The sequence below is a fragment of the Ruditapes philippinarum genome, unplaced genomic scaffold (genome assembly GCF_026571515.1).
Source record: "Ruditapes philippinarum isolate M1 unplaced genomic scaffold, ASM2657151v2 ctg3886_1_1_1_1, whole genome shotgun sequence".
NCBI classification, from domain to species: Eukaryota; Metazoa; Mollusca; class Bivalvia; order Venerida; family Veneridae; genus Ruditapes; species Ruditapes philippinarum.
In genome coordinates this window covers 33,226-55,894 of record NW_026863133.1, presented here as the reverse complement: position 1 = coordinate 55,894, position 22,669 = coordinate 33,226, and the positions used below count along the sequence as shown (strand labels likewise).

The window sequence follows — 22,669 nt, the reverse complement described above, 5'->3', positions numbered from 1 at the left end:
GCTTATGTTGTATACACAGGTTTTAACAAAAACTGATTTCAGTTCACGCATTTGATCAAACTCTGTGTTTTTAGAACTTAAAAAAAAAAAAGACTTGACACTATCATTGTTTACAGAGACTTCATTTGTTTGAAACTTCTATATGATACAAATATAAGTACACACATAACTAAACTGGTATATACCCACATTCAATTAAAAGAAAGAACTATTTCTTCTTTCAGATTTAGATTTATTAATCTATATGCAGTTGAGTGTAATGAAGAGATTAGCAGTAAGTAAATTTTTTCCCCTTTGTGTTCGCCAATTTTTTGTAAAAACTACGAAGCTTATTTAAAGCAAATACATTGTGTTCCTCACTGTGCTTTGACAATTTTTTTTTCTATTTTGGACCATATTTTTGTAAACTCACCTTTCTCTTATATATGCCCATATTTGGAGCTCTACCTGGAATAGGTAACCCAGCATTTGCCAGTTTGATGAAATACTTCTGTACTCTACTCTGTACCTGAAATAAAGAACACAAGAAACATTTCTGTGACATGTTTGAGATAATGACAACTTTTTCTCCTCATTAACACAATGTGTGTATACACAAGTCAATGTTCTGTTTTAGCAAGAAAGGTACAAGTTGAAATACTTACCTTCCAAAACATATACAGTGATCGGAAGCAAATATCCTTTTAAAGGCAAAACATTGTCAACACTGGATGTTACAGGCTTGTCAGACATGGTAAAATGATTCTTTGGTTACAGTTAATAAGTAATTACAGTTAATAAGTAATTACAGTTGATAAGTAATTACAGTTAATAAGTAATTACAGTTCATAAGTAATTACAGTTGATAAGTAATTACAGTTGATAAGTAATTACAGTTAATAAGTTATTACAGTTAATAAGTAATTACAGTTAATAAGTAATTACAGTTAATAAGTAATTACAGTTGATAAGTAATTACAGTTGATAAGTAATTACAGTTAATAAGTAATTACAGTTAATAAGTAATTACAGTTGATAAGTAATTACAGTTGATAAGTAATTACAGTTAATAAGTAATTACAGTTAATAAGTAATTACAGTTAATAAGTAATTACAGTTGATAAGTAATTACAGTTGATAAGTAATTACAGTTAATAAGTAATTACAGTTAATAAGTAATTACAGTTAATAAGTAATTACAGTTGATAAGTAATTACAGTTGATAAGTATTTACAGTTGATAAGTATTTACAGTTGATAAGTATTTACAGTTAATAAGTATTTACAGTTGATAAGTATTTACAGTTGATAAGTATTTACAGTTGATAAGTATTTACAGTTGATAAGTATTTACATTTAATAAGTATTTACAGTTAATAAGTATTTACAGTTGATAAGTATTTACAGTTGATAAGTATTTACAGTTAATTTACAGTTAATAAGTATTTACAGTTGATAAGTACAGTAAAAACCCGCTTTACGACCACCCCGTTTTCGAGACCAACCCGCTAATACGAACGATTTTTTAAAGACCCGAATTTTTTATTCTTTATTTTAATGGTCGCTAACCCCGATTTTGAGACCACCCCGTTATTCCGTAATGCGACCAGTAAATTCAGTCCCATTTCGTAAATTCTGTACATTTGGAAACCCATAAATACGACCGCGGGCACTTTCTCACCTTGATATTGACATGCGTGTATATTGCTGAAATCTTTTTGACACGTGATGTAAACAACAGTTGCCCTAGTTTTACGACATTTAACGACATCCAGTTTACGGCAGAGGTCAATGTTACTTTGTATCAAACCCGGAAATAATCAATAATATTGTCGATAATTTGTTAATTTCACACCTTAAATGTCATAACTGGGGGATTAAAACAACAAAGTATTGAAGAGAAAACTTTCAATAAGTTTTTTTAGAGGTGTTGCTGCTATCATTATCTCTTTCGTTCCATAATTTTAAACAAATACGATTAGGTTTTTGAAGTTGTTATCGGCGATGAAAACTGTGAAAATAATTAAAGGTTAATTGTTCGGTGTGCTTTGTAGTAAAATGGTGATTTAATAGAGTACGTCGTGTCATTCTTTTAACAAGAATGTAAAAATATGTTTATGTTTAAAGACATACATAATACATTTTATACCTCTAAAGAAGTTTAAAAATTTTATAATGTTAAAAAGTAAAAGAAAATAAATGAAAATGAAAAAATAATAGTGTATGCTTTATATCTTCTCATTTGAAATAGGTTAGCACAGAATTAAACATGTGTACAGTACATGATATCCCTTAATATATTGCCTAGTTTTCTGTTTGGCCAAACTCATTAATGAGACCAACCCGCTATTAAGACCAGATTCGTAAAGTCCCTTCATTGGTCTCATTAGCGAGTTTTTACTGTATTTATAGAAAATAAAAATTGGCACTTTTATCCTGTTTAAACTACGTGTAAAATGTAGGGATGGCAACGAGTAACCGGTTAACCGAGTACTTGATCGAACGTCCGAATATCGGTTAACAAAATCGATATTCAATTACTCGGAAAAATATATATTTTCTATATTTTTGCGATTTAGAAAGATTGGTGCATCCAATTAGTTCAGAAATTCGGAGATGTGCATGTATCTTCATAAATACCCGTTAAATGCAATCAAAACATCCTTACAGAGGTGCGAAAATGATATCATAAATTTAACGAGGCGATAAACAGTTTGACACGCACACCTATGTCGCTTATGTCATCCAGCCTCTCATGATATTTAATGACCTTTAATTGTATAGCCGAAGTAACTGTTTTGAAAACAACAAAGCGCTGATTGCTATCATGAATATAAGAATAAAGGTAACTAGTATTTAGACCAAGTTAAACTTTTGTTGCCGCCGATCAGTCTATATTATTTCAAGAAGTAAAAAGATATATGAACTGTTATACATGTTTAAAACTTGATATTGCATTAATTAAAACTTTGTAAAATATTATATTTAGGAAATAGATATCAATTCTGAGTGCATTGTTGTAGAATAATGCACGGTTTGAGTTTAAATGTGTAGGAATATAATCACGAAGGCCGATAGGCCTGAGTGATTAATTACAAAGCATTTGAATGAAAAACGTGCATTATTATACAATAATGCACGAAGAATTAATATCTATTTCCATTCTAACACGTCAAGAAAAAAATATAATTATAATTATAAAGTTGGACTTTATGTTTGGCGGTTAAATTTGTTTTCGCCTCAGAGTTTCCAATAGAAACGTTCTTTAAAGGCCGTTCCAGAGGGTTGAAAAAAAACTGTCGTTAAATATCCCGTGTGTAGAAACATTTTGAAAATAACGAATTCTGAAAACGTTGATAAAACTTTGTTTGTTTATTTTATTTCAGTCTATAATTTTCCAGGCGAAATACAAATTATTAAAATTGAAATAAATGTTAAACTTAATTCGTCTGCGACGTTAAAATAGCGTACTTGATTTTGATTGTTTTGCACGTGCTGTTTGGCGCTACATTGTGACGTCACGTAAACAACATTTTAAATGTCTGTACAGCGTTAACGACTGAATTAAAGATATTAATTTTCTTAGTTAGACCATTTTCTATCACTCTAGATAGTTTTCACAACAAAATTCGACAAAAAATTGTTTTATTTATCAGATTTTTCAAACAAAATGGCCGCCCTAAATGTGAAAATACACAGGGAGATAATAAAAACGGCGAGTGCATTGTTGCAGAATAATGCACGCTTCGGGCCTTCTTTGTTTATATAGAAAAAATTCCGATAGTGTTAGAATGTTGATTTAATTATAATTAATTTTTCTCCCGTGCAGTCCTATTTACTATCTACGGAATTCTATGAATTTAAATAGAAAAAAAAAGTAGCATGCGGACGGTGTTGATATTGTAAGATTAACTTTGAAGATCACTGGCAATCATCCGAGTAACCGAGTACTCGATCGAAAAAATGACCGAGTACTCGAGTATTGATTTTGGTATTCGTTGCCATCCCTAGTAAAATGCATTATCATTTTGTAACCATAAGTCTAGAATTGCATATACAAACAGAAGGTTTTTTGGAAAAACATCAGCAAGTGGTCATTGAAAAGTTAGGACTGCATGTCATATTTATGCTTGTTTGTTATTTACTTAAGAATTAACAAATTAATCAGAAACCTGTATAGGGGTCCTATTTCCTAAGGCAGCAGCAATTTTCTGGAATCTTTTGGCCTCAACTTCTTCAGGTGGGTACTGTATTAGCATCTCCTCCAGCCTAAAATATTGTTTGATTTCAATAGATGAAGACTAGAATGAAAGCTTTTTTTGCTAAATTAAAAAAGGTTTTATATAGGTGTCGGTTCTTCCACAAAATAATCTACATTTTATAATAATTGTACAATTACAAGTTTTCTAATATAGATATGGATTTTTTTTATTAACAAAAATATTTAACAAACAAAAAACAAACATCAGGATTGATTTGTACAGAATTAGACATCTTGGTAAGACAAAAAAATCACTGAAAGACATATAAATAAGGATAAGTTAAATACACTAAGGTAAATACACACAGACAAACATAGTTAATGTACACAGACAGACACACTAATATGGTAAATGCACACACACATCGCATAAATAAGGTAAATCCACACAGACACAGATTTATCAAAAAAAATATAACCTTTTCTGTTCTTCAGGTGTCCATAATAGATTAAAGGTCTCTGATTTCTTCTCTGTCTTCACACGTCCCCTAATAACATCATCTGACTCCATCTTTACAGAACACTTCTGATCTTCTACAATTACTGGGCAGTTTGTAAAGTAAAATGAATGCCTTATAACAAAAGTTTTGTATCAATATAAAAATGACAGTCAGAAAAAAGAATTCATTTTTACGAAATTCGTGTGCTTAAAGTAGTATACAGACTTTTGGAAACTAACAGAAATAATTTTTGGTAAAACTGTTATGAGAAATGACCATATGAAGATGAGAATTCTGTTGTTACATACAGTTTGTGTACCACAGTTTAATATAAGTTATATAGTCTATACCTTAAATTAAATCAGTTTCTGTTTATTTAGGAGTTCAATATTTCAATGTGTAACTTATAGCTGTAAATAACCTTTAATCAAACAGTTTCCACAGCTTTTTATACATGTATATCCTTCTCAATGAATTAACAATTATGCTAGATAGATCTTCCCTGCAAAGTTTACAATTTAGTATTCAGTTCTATATTTAAAAAAAATAAACACAAGATAAAAATTGAAACATAAACTAATACCTGGAGAAGAGGTTCCTTCCTTCAATTGTTTTTTCAACCTTGTCATATGTCTGTGTGTACCAAAAGAGGAAAAATCTAGGTTGCTAGTGTATTTCTCCCAGCTTATATCAGGAAGTTCTGCAACCTACAAAACATATCAACATTCTAAGTTAGAGTAAGTAACCTGACCCTTTTTCTATTTTTCAAAAGTAGATACAATCTTCTGACCCGCAACCTGCCAAATTTCTAAGTTGGAATTTTCCATTTTCCCTGTTTGCCACTGTCTTTTATCAATTTTTGGATATCAAATAATCAAAATGAAAATATTAAGTTGGTCAGCCAACAGTATGTGGCATCTTGTCTAAGTGGTTAACACATCACACTAGTATTATATAGATTGCTGGCCATGTGGGTTCAAACCCCGGCAGGAGCAAATCATTGTTTCCAGACCTAGTTCTTTACTGTAGGCAAAGGCTTATCACTTACATTAAGGGTTTAATTCAAGATAAGATTCCATTCTTAAAACAGCATAATTGACACTTTAACAATGAGTACTGCAAAAAAATATCACTAAATGACTGAACTGTCATTTTTCTTTCAACAGTCAATAGTATGAGTTGTTTGTTTGATTGGGTTTTACCTCACACCAACACAGTATAGGTCATATGGCTTTACTGGTGGAGGAAGACCTCAGGTGCCCTTCCGTGCATTATTTTAGGCAGGCCCAAACGGGCATCTGAGTAGAACCACTGACAGCTTCCTCACAATCATGTAGAATCCAAAGTCCTGGTGGGATTTGAACCCACAGCAGTGAGGGGCAAGTGGTTCAATAGTATGATATGAAATAAATAGCAGTCACCAGAGTAATGTACCGTAAAATCAATACAACATCAGACTTCCACAATTAGTAACCTGTATATTAACTTAAATATAGCAGTGAAAACAATATACTATATAAACTGAAAAAAAACAGCATACATTTTGAGGTTTAGGCAATCTGAGATCTTGTCTTTTCTGAAGTTTATCAACAAACTGTATAGGGTCTGCTAGAGCTTCTTTCTGACATTCATAAAGTTTGTCCAGATCTTTCACAGCCTGAAAATATCGATTCACAATACTAAAATGTTGCATTCCTGATTTGTTGTCAACAGTAACAGAGATTCTACAATTCCTGAAACATGCCGAAACAGTGTGCCATTCACAGACAAATGCTTTTTACATAGGTTGGTAATGTATCATTATTTTTTATTTGCTTTAGTGTTACCATTGATGAAAGTTTAATCACACACAATTTGACATTGGCATGCAACTTAATGTTATCTGTTGAGGTGATGCACCTTTTTTCAAGCAATAACCTTAAAATGGAAATAACCATTCAGCACACTGTTTTCAAATTTTTGCAGGAATGACATGAAGATGTCATGATAAATTCACACCAATTTCACTTTATTGCTTGTTTTGTTGATTTAAAGTCACATCAACACTGAAAAGATCATATGGTGACTTTTCAGCATTACTGATGGATGAAGACCTCAGGTGCCCCTTCTTCATTATTTCTGCCTAAGCTGGCACATGAGTAGCACCACCAATCTTACATATTAAGCTTGCTGTGTATTTCCTCTCATGAAAGAATTTAAAGGATTTGAGCAGTAACAGGCAAGTGACTTGATGTCAGTGATCTTTACTATATGGTAAATTGCTTTTAATGTTACTGCAATCTAACATGTTTAATGAATAAAGAATATGTGGAATAACAGCACGCTTCAAGACACTGAAAAGTGGTTGCTATGGATATTGTTTATTCTTTTCTGTTGAAATGGTAAGTAAGTTGTTTCACTTGTAAATTTCGCAAGTTTAACTATCAGCCCTAGTATTTTAAAATAAATGACAGACAATAATTACCTGTATCCTCTGAGATTCCAATGTAGCTATTGCTCGAAGCATCATCTGGTAGTCATGGTTACCCTTTAAGGCTGTATGATCAGACTCAAAATAATAGGTTTCAGACTCCTCTTCCCCTGTGTCTGAGTCTTCCTCTTTTGAAATAAACAACCTATATCCTGATTGGTCAACAGAATGTAACGAGTCATCTGATTGGCTAGTTCCTTGAAAAGACTGGTTTCCATTTTCATCTGAATTCATGACTGATTCTAAAATTCTTTGAGCACAACCTTTATCACAAGACTATACACTGAAAAAATAACATTATTGATAAATTTTAAACATGGAATATAATGAAGTTAATATATCCAAATGTATTCTCAGGCTTTTGATGAAAATATATTTGTTGATAAAAAAACAAAGTTCTTTAAAATTATTAAATACATTGTAGATAAATATACAAACATACAAAAATACATTTTGAAAATATTTTTTCAAACCTCTCATAATCACATTGAGAAAAAGGTAGTACATGTACTCTTGAATAATATGTAAAAGATTATAAAAGTATCCATTCATTGAAAGGAAAAACATTTTTAAATTTGAAGTAATTTATATCTTAAGTAATTTATATTTTGAAATAATTTATATTTTGAAGTTATTTATATTTTGAAGTTATTTATATAGAAAGACTTGCTGCATACCTGTTAGTTGTGACGAAAAAACTTGAGTCCAATCCAACGTAAGAATAAACAAATCACAAACACAATGAGGGTACTTGGTATTAACATAACATAGTACAACAAAGATGTTGTCTCCATAGCAACCTGTACTTTGTTTAACCTGAAATTTTACATGTACAACAGTAACATAAATTTATTGTTTTTAAACCATGATACAACACAGTAAGTTAAAGGCTCCAAATCTTATAGTAAATCAAATTGATAAAGATAAACCCATGTAGTTGTTATAATATTTCATTTCAACCCGTGTTGTAAATATTTGCAAGGGAATCTGTGCTATGTTTTTCAAGATCATTCATGGGAATGACAATCTGGTGAATGTATTGAAGGCAAATTTTGCCAATATTTATTTGCACAAAATTGCATAAAGTACTTTAATATTTTTTATGTTTGGAATACCTGGAAGATTTGTCGTTAGGTAATATAGTAGTGAAAGGAAGCAAATAAATTTTGATCCTGTCACATTGATAAGCTATTAAAATCAAATTTGTGAATGATTCACTGGTTTATCTCATCCAGGAGTAATATGTTTATTTGTTTATATATTAGGTGTGGATTTTTCATAACACAACCAAAGTCAATGCTATAGAGCTTATTTTCACAGGTTGGGGAAACAACCCTGCCCAGGGGAAATTATACGGTATATTTGCAAAAGGGGAAGAAAAAATTTGATGTAAATTTAAGTTTTTGAAAATATGCACGATTTTAAAGAATTTTTCTTTAAGGAACCGCCCTTAAACTGCCAAGCAGTGAGCTATAGAAGGAAAAAAGTCCTGGATAGTGATCTTCAATCATTAGGTATAATGTTTGTTTGATTTTACGCCTTTTCCCAACAGTATTTCAGTCATATAGGCGGGTAGTTTCCTAACCATCGTTCCTGGAGAGTTACGCCAGTACTAGACTACCTTCCTCCACGCTAAACTACCTAAGCATCTCCCGGGGATCAAACCCATGCCAGAGAGGTAACTGGATTAGAAGTCATCGACACTAACCCCTCAGCCATGGAGGCGGTGTAGGTATAATGTAATAAAAGCATGTGGCAGCATTGCTGAGTGGTTAGCATGCCAGACTAGCGGAATGGGTTCAACCAGGTGCAAGCTATTGTTTCCATGGTCCAGAAACTACACACATTGCTAAATGGTACTGGTTTGTTGGAAGACTTTGTGTGCCTCGGCATTATTTCAGGCACAAACGGGAGTGGATTTTTTGTACTGTCGTCCTTAAGCTAGCCGGAAAGATTCCTAACTAGAAAGAATCCATGTCACTGGCAGAAATTGATCCTAAAACTGTGAGGGGTAATACACCCACAAACACTTTCGATATGAACTATGTACAGGGATTTTTTTTGGCTTATTTTATAGCCATTATTGGGTCATATTCCCAATTGAAAATAGTATATTATTTTCCCAATCCACAGAAAAAATTCCCAGTTGAAAGTTACAAACTAAAAGTATTGAATAAAAATTCTAAAATCTATGAAAATAATAGATAAGGGCTTCTTCATTGTAATTAGTGCTTAAATGTTTGAAGATGCCATCCTAGACAGTAATTCTTTGCATCCATTTAATCACTGAACAATTTCAGTCATGCATTTCCAGTTCTAAAGTAGTCACTTCAATTGTTTTATCGCCAACAGGGATTTTTTTGGCTTATTTTATAGCAGATATTCGTTCATATTCCCAATTGAAAATAGTAAATTATTTTCCCAATTCACAGGAAAAAGTCCCAATTGAAAGTTCCAAAATAAAAATATTGAATAACAAATTCTAATATCTTTGATAAAAAGGGCATCTGCACTGTTATAGTGCTTAAATGTTTGAAGATGCCATCCAAGACTTTGATTCTTTGCATATATTTAATCACTGCAAAATTTCAGTCATGCATTTTTCCCAATTTTTAACAAAACACCGCTGAAATTCCCAATTCTATGGGTATGGGTCATGTTCCCAAAATCCTGGAAAAAATCCCTGATGTAAATAACCGAGGTATATCAAGTGAAAAAATACAAGTTGTTTCCCTTGTCTTCGAGTAAAATTGATATTTCTTAAATCTTAATGCTAAAACAATACAAATTAAACTGTTTTAAAACAGCTAGTTTGTTGTGATTTAATATCCAATTTTAACATTTATAACACCAATGGAAAGCTTTGTATCTTAGCTTCGTCACAGTATATACTTCAACACATCTGTTGACACCAAAGTACATTATATGTATATATTTAAATTAACTGTTAAACCTACCATATGTCAGACCATTTTACATATGATTTATACAGTGAGATACACAACCGGTTTACTTTACTCGAAAAACTTCTGATAACAATAGCCTGTCGTCTGCTTGTTTGGAAAGTTTTATCTGTGAATTGATTTGAAAGGGAGTCGCCTCATTTGAAGATTTACTTGTGAAGTTATGTACCTGCACTTTCAAACAATCGCATTAATGTATTTATGGTATCTATTAATCACAAATTCACGACCCAGAAGATAAATACCTCAAAGCAATTTCACCCTTTATTTATCCGTTTTGCAAGGCATTGCCATTGGGATTTTTTGTTGTTGAAAATTTGATCGCGAAATTATGTTAAAATTGATAAATCAAATAATCATCAATTCAATATCTGGATTTTGAAAGAAAGCAACTACAAAAAACGTTAATTTTTACCAAGTTCAATAGTTTTTGTCAATCAAACATGAAACTTTGACAAAGTAAGAGAAACTTAAAATCTAACAATTGCGGTTTTCACAAGACGCGAAATTTACCACGACACCGTTCCAAAAATCCAGCACGAGTTCACTGAAGTTTGCTCCCGATTTAACAGTAAATAAATGATAAACTATATTTTTATTTTGATATAAAGGCTAAGAAATATTTACTTACATATATAGCATAAAATTATTATATGTCAAGGCGTATTGTGCTTTAAATTTAAATGAGAGAATAAGAGCATAAATCGGATACGATTTATTTCGGACATTCTCGTCTCATTCTGATCCTGTTCATTCTCTATTCGTAAGTTAATATAATTTTTATAACTTGCATTAAAACATTGGTAAAGGTTTTACTATTTCTTACAATGGGACATTATAAGCAGGTCTAGGATTTCATTAGTCCAATTGATTATATTAGAGATATTGTTACAGTGGCACTCTACCCAAAAGGTCATTCTCACGGTTAGTACTTTTCACTAGTCACTATTTGTACATGTACATGTAATTTAGCATGCTTTTCATGACTTCTTGTATACACAACTCTCTCTCTCTTCTCTCCTGGACTTCGAAGTGTTCACACACCTTTCTCTTGAGTTGAAGACCATCAACTACAGTTGATATATCAGGTAAGTGATTTTATTATCATCATTTACTTGGTGTAAATTGTAATAATAATTTTGGATGTTATGGATAGGCGAAGCATTTATTCATGTTCAACCTTGTACTGCATTTTTCTCTCTGGATGGACACTTGTCAATTAGAATTGTTGGGAGTTAAAAGTATCGATATTGCCAATGTAACCATATAGATATCACTTTTTTATATATATCAATTCATTTTTCATTAAAGAACTGAAGACACATGATCCCACTTAATTTCTCTTTCATAACTCGTGCATATGTAAATATTATTCCTCTAGTTTACGGTCTCTTCAGGTCTCTCAATACCTGCAAATATTTGAGACTGGTGAACAGCTGCACATATGCCTTTCCCAGTTCTAAAGTAGTCACATTAATTGTTTTATCGCCAACAGGGATTTTTTTTGGCTTATTTTATAGCAGATATTCGTTCATATTCCCAATTGAAAATAGTAAATTATTTTCCCAATTCACAGGAAAAAGTCCCAATTGAAAGTTCCAAAATAAAAATATTGAATAACAAATTCTAATATCTTTGATAAAAAGGGCATCTGCACTGTTATAGTGCTTAAATGTTTGAAGATGCCATCCAAGACTTTGATTCTTTGCATATATTTAATCACTGCAAAATTTCAGTCATGCATTTTTTTCCCAATTTTTAACAAAACATCGCTGAAATTCCCAATTCCATGGGTATGGGCCATAATCCCAAAATCCTGGAAAAAAAACCTGGCCAATATAACATATATTCTATGGTGGTACAACTGATCAAGAGACACTGGATCAACCATATTTATTTTACATGTTTTATGAAAAGTTATCACAGAATTGATTTTTTATGATAACAGTGATTTTTTTTCAATTTTTAATTTTCAAAACAACCTGTGGCTTTCTGAAGGGGAAAATATAGTGTGATAAATCAGAAAAGGGGAAATCAAATTCAGACAATTGAGAATAGAATTTACCCTCACATTTTATAAAATTTTCAATTTTAATTTATCATGCATGGTATAATAGGGACAGCTTTCTGCCTTCTAGCTGATATAAGTCTGATGCTGTTAACTCATGGTTTTTGTGAAGAAGTGCACATGGCATGTCAGGGGAAAAGATTAGTTTTTTTAGGGGAAAATAAACCTTTTTTGGGCTAGGGGAAACAGCCTTTATTCGGCTGTAAAATACAAAAAAAAAAAAGTCACTGGATAACATCATAACATGTCTGCCAAAGAAATAGTTTGCAGCACAAATTTAAAGTAATGGTATGCATAGAAATGACAGTTAAATTTAGGCATAACGGTTTAACAGTAGGAAACATAACAGTCTGTTAAATGGGTCAAACTGTTCTAGCTTGAATATTAAGGCTAGGATTTTGATATACAAATGGACAGTGTATAATTACTATAAATTTTCGTGTAATCTGGAAATTTATAAATTTACAGATATGAATTGCAAAATTTCCCTTTTGTAGTTTAAAATTAAAAAACTTGTATCTTAAGATGAGTTGTTTTATCCATTGTTTACCAAAGGTCATATGTTTCATTCTTTTATGATGGCTTTTACATTTTTGTGAAAAATTGAAAATTGAAAGTTATCTAATTGTTCTGAAACTTACCATACAGTTACACTTAATCATTTGGTGTCCATGGCAGATTGGTTATGGTTGTTAACTACTTCACTATGGTTTCGAATCCCACCAGGGACTTTGATTCTTTCATGTAAAGAAGCTATACAGTTGGGTTTTATTCATCTGCACAGAGACTATTGATTTTGGGGTCAAGTGGACAGTCAAAAAGTCAAGTTAATATTGACCTTGTATATAAAAAAACTGCTTCCAACCATCAAATGAACAACCCATAGACCCTTGGCACTCTTACTTCACAGGTGCATTGATCTTGGCCAAAAGATGATTCCTAATGATTTTTGCATTGCAGGGTCAAAGTTCAAGGTCATATTTACCTTGTATGTCCAAATGGTGTCCAACCAATAACTCAACAATCTATTGGCCCTTGATCCTCAAGTTTCTTAAGTTCATTGATGTTGGGCAGTAGATTACCTCTTGAATTTTGGGTCAAGGGATCACTGTCAAGGCCACTTACCTTGTATACCAAAACAGTTTCATAGTCATATTGCCTGCAACCACCAACAAGGGGGACATGCATGTTTTACAAATATCTCTGGTTATTGGTTTCATTTTTACCAATCTGTTATTATCTACTTAGCAAGATCAAGTTGTTTTCATATGAGTTATAAGAATAAATAAGATGGTACCATTGATTTTCAAGTCTATATTTTGTTAATGTGTTTTAATATTCTATAACCATTGATGTTGTTTTATTCCAGGTTAAGATGTTTAAAACAGGAGGTAAAGCTGAAATAATTCGCTCACAGCAGAAAGATGAATTTTACCTGTCGTACTTGAGGGGATTAACTGCTGATGTTGTTCACAATTTATTTGGTATACATTCATTGCTCTTGATATAATTCATATTTCAGTACAAGGTTAATAAAATAAATGAAGCTTTTGTAAATTTAGCTTTGTTTTTTTTTAAGATACTGAAATTCCTAAATGATTAGTCTGTAATGCATGTTTTTATCAATTCTAGAACAATTTCTCAATCTAAGTTTTCCATAGGCTGAAGCTGAAGATACTGACATTGTAATAATGGTTAAATATTATTACATAGGCCTTGTTATAATATTTGATACTGAATTTGATAGGTACCCGGTAGGAAAAATCTTGAATTATGACTGAATTGAAAATTCTTTGTGCCTTTTTAAAACAAGTTATTGCTGGTAATTGCAGGACCTAGAGTTTGGATTGCATGGAGAAAGGAAGTGGATAAGATTGCTGAAGTTGGATATTTCCTGCTTACCACTGTATCTGGTAAATATTTTACATGTATTTGTTTTTGACAGGGTGAATGTTAAGTGGTGAATGTTAAGTGGTTAAGGTTGTTGACTTAAAACCAGTAGCCCCCTCACCACTGTGGGTTTGATTTCTGCCAGGAGCTTGTTTTCTGTCATATGAGGAAGCTATCAAGCTACATGTAGCTTATAGAACATTAGTGATTCTACTCATTTGCCTGTTAACAGCTGTAATAATGCACCATAGGTATTCCTCCACCAATAAAGCTGGAAAGTGGCCATACCATTAAAGCTGGAAAGTGGCCATAATTTTGGCCTTTACAGTGTTGGTTTGACGTAAAACAAAAAAAAAAAAAAGATTGAAAGTGATTTGAAAAGTTTGATGAAAGGCTTTGTTTATTCTTCTAGGATTTTGGAATTCAAGTCAAATCAGTATTTATAGACATGTATTGTGGAAATATCTATATAAAAGTTTAACATTAGCTTTGTTACATGTATATCTTGTCACCATTATACATCAGAATAATACATATTAGAACCATCATAAAGTAGGTCCATCATTGATAGAAAATTTTATATCAATATATTGAATAGTATCCACAATAGTCATGTAAGCAATTTCTGCTGACAGCCTTGTTACAAAGGCAATGATCTTGGCAAGTAACATAACTATGGCATCCATTCACCCAGTAATCTCCCTTTTTTGAAGTTTGAATGTAGGTATCATATCATATCATATGAAATAACTTTAATTTTTGTTAATGTTACATTTGATTCTCTGTGCTTGTTTTTCAGGTTTTCAAACAATTGGTGAAGAATATGTGAATATAATTCAAGTTGATCATACAAGAAGACAAATACCATCACCCTTGGTAAGCTGCAAATGTACATTTACAAAATACTAATTTGGGGTGTTTGAACAGTGCATGTTGTATTTGATATACAGAGATTAAATATCAGTAATTAGTACTTAGGATTTTCGCAATTAATTTTCACTCTTTAATAATTTGAAAGAAATTATGTACCATATTGCATTAAAAAAAAACCCTTGCTTCTTACAATATCAAGTACAGTATTTCTCCTTGTTATCACTCATGCCCTAATTATTGCTCCCCACCCTCCTCAATTCTAGCACCCCGTCCCCCAAAAAACAAGAAAAAACAACTACAACAACAACAACAGAAGAATAAAAAAAAAAGGAATACTGTTTTTCTTCATAACTTTCTAAAAGCTTAACCACTAAGTAAAGAATATTATCTTTTTGTTTTGTTTGTAGACAAGGAGTTTTATGGTGTTTCTGCATGTGCTGACCCCATATTTACTCCGAAAGCTTTTTGATTGGTTGGAAAAGAAAATGCGGTCACATGACAGCCAAGAGATTCCCATGGAAACAAGAGAATTTTTTCTTAAATATATTCCATTAGCAAGGACGGTTGTTTTATATGTGCACAGACTTCATATGGCAGTGTTTTACTTAAAAGGTGTTTTCTATCATCTTGCTAAAAGGATAAATGGTGTAAATTATGTAAGTATTTGAAACAACTGATATTTTGTTTTACAGTGAGATTTAACCCTGCTCAATTAGCTTACTGACTTACAACCATTACCTCCATGATGTTATATTTGTAATTTTACACCAAACTATAGCTTGAAGTGGTGGCATGGCTGGGTGATAACACATCAGACTTGTAATGTAATGATGGCTAGCTGCATGCCTTCTAACCCTGTCATGGGCAAGTCATTGTTTCCTTGAGCAAGAAACTTTACACTCAAAGCTCATTACTGGTTGGGTCCAGGAACGAAATCGAAAGTGTGTCTTTAAGCTTATACTTGTAGCTTTCTACACAGTCAAACTAAAATAAATTCTGTTTAAACCAAAAATTGACATTTCAATTTAGTGACTTATTTCTGTGTTAAATAATTATGCAATGGATCATAGGTGAGCTATCAAAGGCCATGATGGCTACACATGTTCACACATGTTTTTTCTAGTATTATATAGAATATCTATCATTTTATAGACACCTTCTTATTTTGATTTGTTGTTAAACTTCTTCAATTGAAATCACTTGGATCTGATACTTAATTATATTTCAGATACAATATGCTGCAGGACCAGCTAAGGTGGATGAAAGTGTAACCACCAGTTTCAAGGTTCTAGGTTGGATCACTTTGCTACAACTAGCCGGGTCCAGTCTCCTGGGTACCTACAGTTATATCAGAGATAAGACGAAACATGGAGGTCTCTTAACTTCAGATATAGAGGAAAAAGAAAGGTTTGTAATGTATTCCTTAGACAAAAGTTTGTTCCCTATATACTATAGTTAAATAAATGTATACAAATTGGAATTAGATGCATATGGTTTGAATTCATGTGATAGTAGCCCTATTCATTGCTTAATCTTTTACCCTGTTGGAAGCCTTTTTTACCAGTATAATGCCAGGCCAGCCTTCACACCTGTGCAGTCTGACCAGGCCCAATACTGTTGGCTGAACAACTCTAAATGTTCATCTTGATATTCCAAAGTTGATAATGGACAGTTTTAAAAATATGGAAGCTAAAAAAACTCATCAGGTGAATATGCCAGTATAAGAATGCTTAGGTTTGATAAATGTTATGACATTAATGTAGTTTGCATCTTCTTTGTAACATGACGTTCCACAGACATATTTAATGATGTCAGATGGTTGAATGATGTCATAAATGATGCCATAATTGTGTCTCAGCAATTCTCTGATGTACAAATAATTTTGTAGCATATGATATTTCATATTCTTCTTTGTTGATCTAGAAACAAATTACCAAACTATGTAAGAATTTACGACAATGTATACTACTAATATTTGATTAGTATTTTAATATTCTGCTATTGTGCTATTGAAGTTGTCTGCTACATGGTAATCCAAGCAAAACTTAAAAAACTGATGGATGACTTCACATAAATTGATAGCACTTGTTATAAATGTTTTGAATCAACTCTACGCATTCAACTTGAGATAACAATTTACAGATTTTGCGTGTTTTGAAACAGTCCTTTCCCTTAACATGTTTAACTGAGGATACCAATTTACAGATTTTGTTTTTATTCTATTTATAGCACAAGTTATGTACGTGAAGACAGGAAGTGCTCTCTATGTTTGGAGGAGAGGAAGAACAGCTCTGTTACACCATGTGGTCATCTCTTCTGTTGGAATTGTATTCATGATTGGTGCTCAAGTAAGGTATGTAACAAATTGAGCTTCTTTGATTTTTAGCTCACCTGTCACAACGTGACAGGGTGAGCCTTTGTGATCACTTTTCGTCCGGCATCCGTCCGTCCGTAAACTTTTACTTTAAATGACATCTCCTCATAAACCACTAAGCCAATTTCATCCAAACTTCACAGGAATGTTCCTTTGGTGGTAACCTTTAAAAATTGTTCAAAGAATTAAATTCCATGCAGAACTCTGGTTGCCATGGCAACCAAAAGAAAAAACTTTAAATATCTTCTTTTAAAAAACCCTAAGAGCTAGAGCTTAGATATTTGGCATGAAACATCTTCTAGTGAGTGTCTACCAAGTTTGTTCAATTAAAATCCCCGGGGTCAAAATTGGCCCCGCCCCAGGGGGTCATTGATTTTCCCTATATGCATATAGTAAAATCTTAAAAAATCTTCTTTTAAAGAACCCAAAGAGCTAGAGCTAAGATATTCAGCATGAAACATCTTCTAATGAGTGTCTACCAAGTTTGTTCAAATAAAAGCCCTGGGGGTCAAAATTGGCCCTGCCCCTGGGGGTCATTGATTTTCCCTATATGCATATAGTAAAAACTTAAAAAATCTTCTTTTAAAGAACTCAAAGAGCTAGAGCTAAGATATTCAGCATGAAACATGTTCTAATGGGTGTCTACCAAGTTTGTTCAAATAAAAGCCCTGGGGTCAAAATTGGCCCCGCCCTGGGGGGTCATTGATTTTCCTTATATGTGTATAGCAAAAACTTAAATAATCTTCTTTGAAAAAAAAGAAATAGCTAGAGTTTAGATATTAAGCATGAAACATCTTCTAGTGAGTGTCTTCCAAGTTTGTTCAAATAATAGCCCTGGGGTTTAAAAAGGCCCCGCTTCGGTGGCCTATATATACAGGTGAGCGACCTCAGGGCCATCATGGCCCTCTTGTTTAATTATAAAGGCTACATTGTGAAAAAAGTCTTGCCAGTTATCAATTTCTTGGAATTCATTGTTTTCTTTAAACATAACAATTTGAGCCGGATAGTGCTATAAGCTTGAAGATTTTTTGAACCACTTTCAAGTCTCACTGTCATAGGAGACTTGTCATATTGGGAGGTTGATTGGTTGTCTATGCTTAATGAAGGTCCATCTGCCCTTTCAGGCACTGAGAGGACGGACCCTGGGCATGTCACCAGTCATGCCCCTCTGCATATGAGGAAACATTGTCTTTCTTTACTGTTACTGATGTTATGTTAGTAATACTAGTTTGAGAGGCAAATACTCTAACTACTACATATTTGTTTACTAAGCTACTACTTTTCTTAAACATTAGTCTTTTAGTACACAGTCAAAGACCTTTGGCATCACACTATGCTGTTTTAGTTTGCCTGTACAGGCTTGGTTGAATTTCATTTACCGTAATGTTACAGTAAAACTAGCTGTTTATATACATATGATAAGGAGAGAAGAAATTGTTCTACAGGTTGCTTCATTCTCTGGGTTCCATGATAAATTAATTGTGGTCAGTGTGACCTTGATTTAAACTGGGCACATATCAAGAAAAATCTGCCTCTCTAATTGTTTGGTTCAAATACCACTAAAGTCAGTTATAACTTGCAATTAAAACAAATATATATTTTGGGATTTCCCTTTTTTTCTGTAACTAGATTCTGGTTTGTTAAGTGGTGTAAGACTTGAGTGTCCTTTAAGCATAATGAGTTATGTTTGAATTTTCACTGATAAATTATAGATTTACATAAATGTTAGTATTTAATTGATATAATATTAACTTAATGACGATTGAATTTTACAGGCAGAATGTCCATTATGCAGGGAAAAATTTGAGCAACACAGAATTGTACCTCTACAGAACATGGATCCACCATAAACACAGTATAACAATAGTATATAGAATTTTAGAAAATCAGTATTATTCTGTTAAGCTTGTTTTTGAATATTGCATTGTTTCTTTAATATATTCCCCAAAATTTTATATTATGATGTTGCTAGTTTGCCTGTTTGTCTTTTTTTTCCACATACATGACTTACCATTAATCAAAACATGTTTTTTTTTTATTGATAATATAAGGGATATATATATATATATATAAATATATGCCATTAGTTTTCATTTTGATTGAAACACTGTAACAGTTATTTTTAGCTTGATTTCTTACATATTTTGGGTACTTAAGCTGTGTCAATGCATCATTCATACATACAGTGATGGGATTATCCGTCATTAAGTCCGTCTGCCAGTATTGGTTCCTGCTTTCATCATTTTCTAAGAATGCAGCTGCAGGTTATGCTACATGTACTTTGTAGTGCGAGTGCCCTTGACATCTGTAGTATTTTATATATTACTTGTTAGTATAAAGTTATCATCTTTATGAAATATGCATAAGCACATAAAGCACATAAATATACTTCTGTGATAGGCAAATAAAGAAGGGGTATATGTGTCTGTGTCTTATAGACACATTACTAGTGGGTTTTTTTGCTGGACTTTTTTTTTTGGGGGGGGGGGGGGTAAAAGTATTATTACAGTTACTTTGGTGTTGCCTTTGCCGTCCTCAAACTTGTACATTTACCTTTTACATGGTGCCATAAACTTGACAAGAACAGTTTCTCTGTCAGTTAGTTTCTCAACAATACCTGGATGATAGGCAACTGCCACATAGTCATTTTCAGAAACAGATTCAATCTCTTTAAATGTATCTTCACATCTTTAATGACTTTTATTGGAATTCTCACAGTCATTATTTTTTCTTTATTTTACCCTTGTTTTTAACTTCTTTCATCATGCTTTCATGGATCTCAGTTAGTACATTTTTTTTTTCATTTTCCTGATGTTTCCTCCTTAGCTTTTTCTACCCTTTTTCAAGCTGATTTAAGGAGTTGTGATTTTATTTCCCTGTCCATTTCACTTAGCTATTCACTTATTTGTGTATGATTTCTCGTAAGCATCTGGATTGATGAATGATGGTGGTTTGATGCATGGGGCCTTTTTCTCTGACTGGAGTCAAGGTCTCCAAATTGATGTTCACACGCTAGGTTTGTAACATGCGCAAAAATTGCATGTTTTTGATGATCCGCTGACACTTTTACAAATTTACCACCTTGAAGAAAATCAGCAGACTGGTTTCTAACACATTTTAACATTCCACTTGCATCTATTGTAATATATATTAATATATATGTCGCCACAACTCTGTAGAGGTGACAATTTCATTATGAGAGATACAAATAAAATCTTGGTCTTTTCTATATTGAAACAAAGTACCTTAAATTATTAAATAATGTCATTCATCGTTATAAAAAGATGATATGCCTTATCATATAAATTATTAATAAAAAAGTAGGTACCACATTTATTTTCAGTTGAGGCTCTTGGCTTGGCTACTATCTGGCCATTTTCATCAACACCAAGAAGAGCTCCCTGTGGGGTTTCTTTCAAATCTGTTGCAGTCCCCTTCAACAAAATAGCCAGATTTATGTATTTGTTTTGTTGAATTTTTAATTTTATTTGATTGGGCACATGTAGTCCCAAGTTTTCCCCACCACCCCCTATAATTTTGGTTGCTCAGAAATTTCAAGCATTGAACTATTAGAAATTGGTTGAGACACACCAGAAGATTTACTTGGTAAATTTAACGACTCCGAGATAATTGTTTCAAAATCTATTATTTCAAGACTAAGCCCAACAACTATCCATGGCACGCCAAAACTGCTAAGTAAAAAACAACTCAATGTCAGATTTTCCTTTTTCTTGTTATTCCAAAATCAAAAATATAAATTTGTGTTTAATAATAAGTGGTAATATCAATATCAAATAAATGATGCATCCTCATTCACTAATAGAAATATAAACATGATTGGCAATAATTGGCCGCAATTAGGTAATTGACTTCCTTTGATCATCAATTATACAAGATAATTGTCATAAGGAAGTGGATAATCAAGGACAGAAAAACCCAGGCTGCCAGGGACCAGATGGTGTATAAGTGAAATGCATGTCATTCAAAATATTTGCCTATGAATTTAGGTTTCCACATCTCCGCTCTATATATTAAAGCTCCTTTATTATTTTATTTCCATATCTCCGCTCTATCAATTAGAGCTCCTTAAAAAATTAAGTTTCCATGTCTCCGCTCTATTTATTAGAGCTCATGTATCCTTTTAATCCTATTTTCCAGTCTCCAGCTGGGTCTACCTGTTCCGAGCGGACCCAACATTTTTAAGTTTAGGCAGAAATAAGGCAGCCTCCCCCCAGAATTGGTCATCACCCAATAATACAATGTATTTTAAGTGCCATATTAAGGGGAGAAGCTCACCAATAACTGATTATAAGTTATGTTATGAAGTTTTAGCAAGTATATGTACAAATGTAGAGCCAGTTTTAGACACCATCCAATCCCCAGCAGCCCAGAATTTTCCGCCACAACAAATTTTGTTAAAAATTTGTCCCCCAAATTCTGAATAGACGAGCATATCTGCACTTAATAAAAAATTTAATGTTCAATATATTTTAAGTTCCTATCCCCTAAGAATTTTTCTATTGCTTCACCTATAGCCAAAATATACATTTCTTTCCCTACAGTGGACAGGTGAACGTTGTCTGAATGGAAAAACCCTGGTGTTGCCATATCGATAGATTTCATGTTCAAAACACGTCCTTTTGGGTGCTGCAATGTAAACTTTGATAATGCCCTGTTAATGTTATTTCTTTTTTTGTTCATGGCTGCATTATCTTGAGACCGCCAAGACAAACGAGGTAAAATAAAAGTCCAGACAATAAAGGAATTTGAAAAATTTGAAAATAGAAATTGTAATTCTGCTTTAAGAAGTCGCACAATTTTGCACTGATTTGTGTTGCATATATTGTTTCCTCCAATGTTGATAAATATCAATTTAGGGGTCTTGCCTTGGATCATTCCATATTGAAGTTTTTGATGCAGGCCCTCAACCCTAAGGCCACTTGTACCACACCAGTCTATGGTCAAGTGTGGGAAGCTTCTTCTATCATGCTTCATAAACTGTTCACCTGTCCACCTTACAATAGAGTCACCCACAATCCATATGTCTGCAATAATTCAAAATATCGGTGAAATTTTCACAATCTTATATATCTAGAGAAGGCCTTTGATGACCACCGACCCAGTAATTTTATTTTCTCATCAGAGTAACCCTGCACAGCTAAATCTGTTGCACGACCTATGCGAAAACTATGGGTTTTAAACACAGAAATGTCTAACCCAGCATGTTGACATGCTTTGGACAGAACCGCAGAAAACTGATACCTTGTAAGTGGGGATGCATTTTCGTGACAGAAAAACTGAACAGCTCTGGAAGGCATAACTTCCATAAAACGACGTAGTGAAACAATGTAT

The 22,669-nt window shown here is 32.7% G+C and overlaps 2 protein-coding genes across 4 annotated transcripts in view; one reads left to right on the top strand and one right to left on the bottom strand.

Moving 5' to 3' along the window:
• LOC132721225 (ZZ-type zinc finger-containing protein 3-like) overlaps window positions 1–10,602 on the bottom strand; it is a 16,388-nt gene extending 5,786 nt beyond the window's left edge. The window contains exons 1-8 of the mRNA XM_060705490.1: window positions 10,358–10,602; window positions 7,827–7,965; window positions 7,144–7,432; window positions 6,220–6,336; window positions 5,263–5,386; window positions 4,659–4,782; window positions 4,151–4,247; window positions 413–508 (exon numbers count right to left, since the gene is read on the bottom strand). Coding sequence (XP_060561473.1) covers window positions 413–508; window positions 4,151–4,247; window positions 4,659–4,782; window positions 5,263–5,386; window positions 6,220–6,336; window positions 7,144–7,383 — 798 coding nt within the window. The 5' untranslated portion in view covers window positions 7,384–7,432; window positions 7,827–7,965; window positions 10,358–10,602. The remainder of the gene's footprint in view (window positions 1–412; window positions 509–4,150; window positions 4,248–4,658; window positions 4,783–5,262; window positions 5,387–6,219; window positions 6,337–7,143; window positions 7,433–7,826; window positions 7,966–10,357) is intronic.
• On the top strand, window positions 10,603–22,669 carry LOC132721230 (peroxisome biogenesis factor 10-like). 3 transcript variants are annotated; one of them, XM_060705494.1, is made up of 8 exons: window positions 10,603–10,683; window positions 13,550–13,664; window positions 14,013–14,093; window positions 14,870–14,946; window positions 15,351–15,599; window positions 16,172–16,350; window positions 17,173–17,296; window positions 19,093–22,669. In XM_060705494.1, the coding sequence occupies exons 2-8, from the start codon at window positions 13,556–13,558 to the stop codon at window positions 19,165–19,167; spliced, it is 894 nt and encodes a 297-aa protein (XP_060561477.1). In that variant the 5' UTR covers window positions 10,603–10,683; window positions 13,550–13,555; the 3' UTR covers window positions 19,168–22,669. The 3 variants fall into 3 exon arrangements, with proteins under 3 accessions (XP_060561477.1, XP_060561478.1, XP_060561479.1); XM_060705495.1 differs by lacking the exon at window positions 10,603–10,683 and adding an exon at window positions 10,738–10,875; XM_060705496.1 differs by lacking the exon at window positions 10,603–10,683 and adding an exon at window positions 11,062–11,200.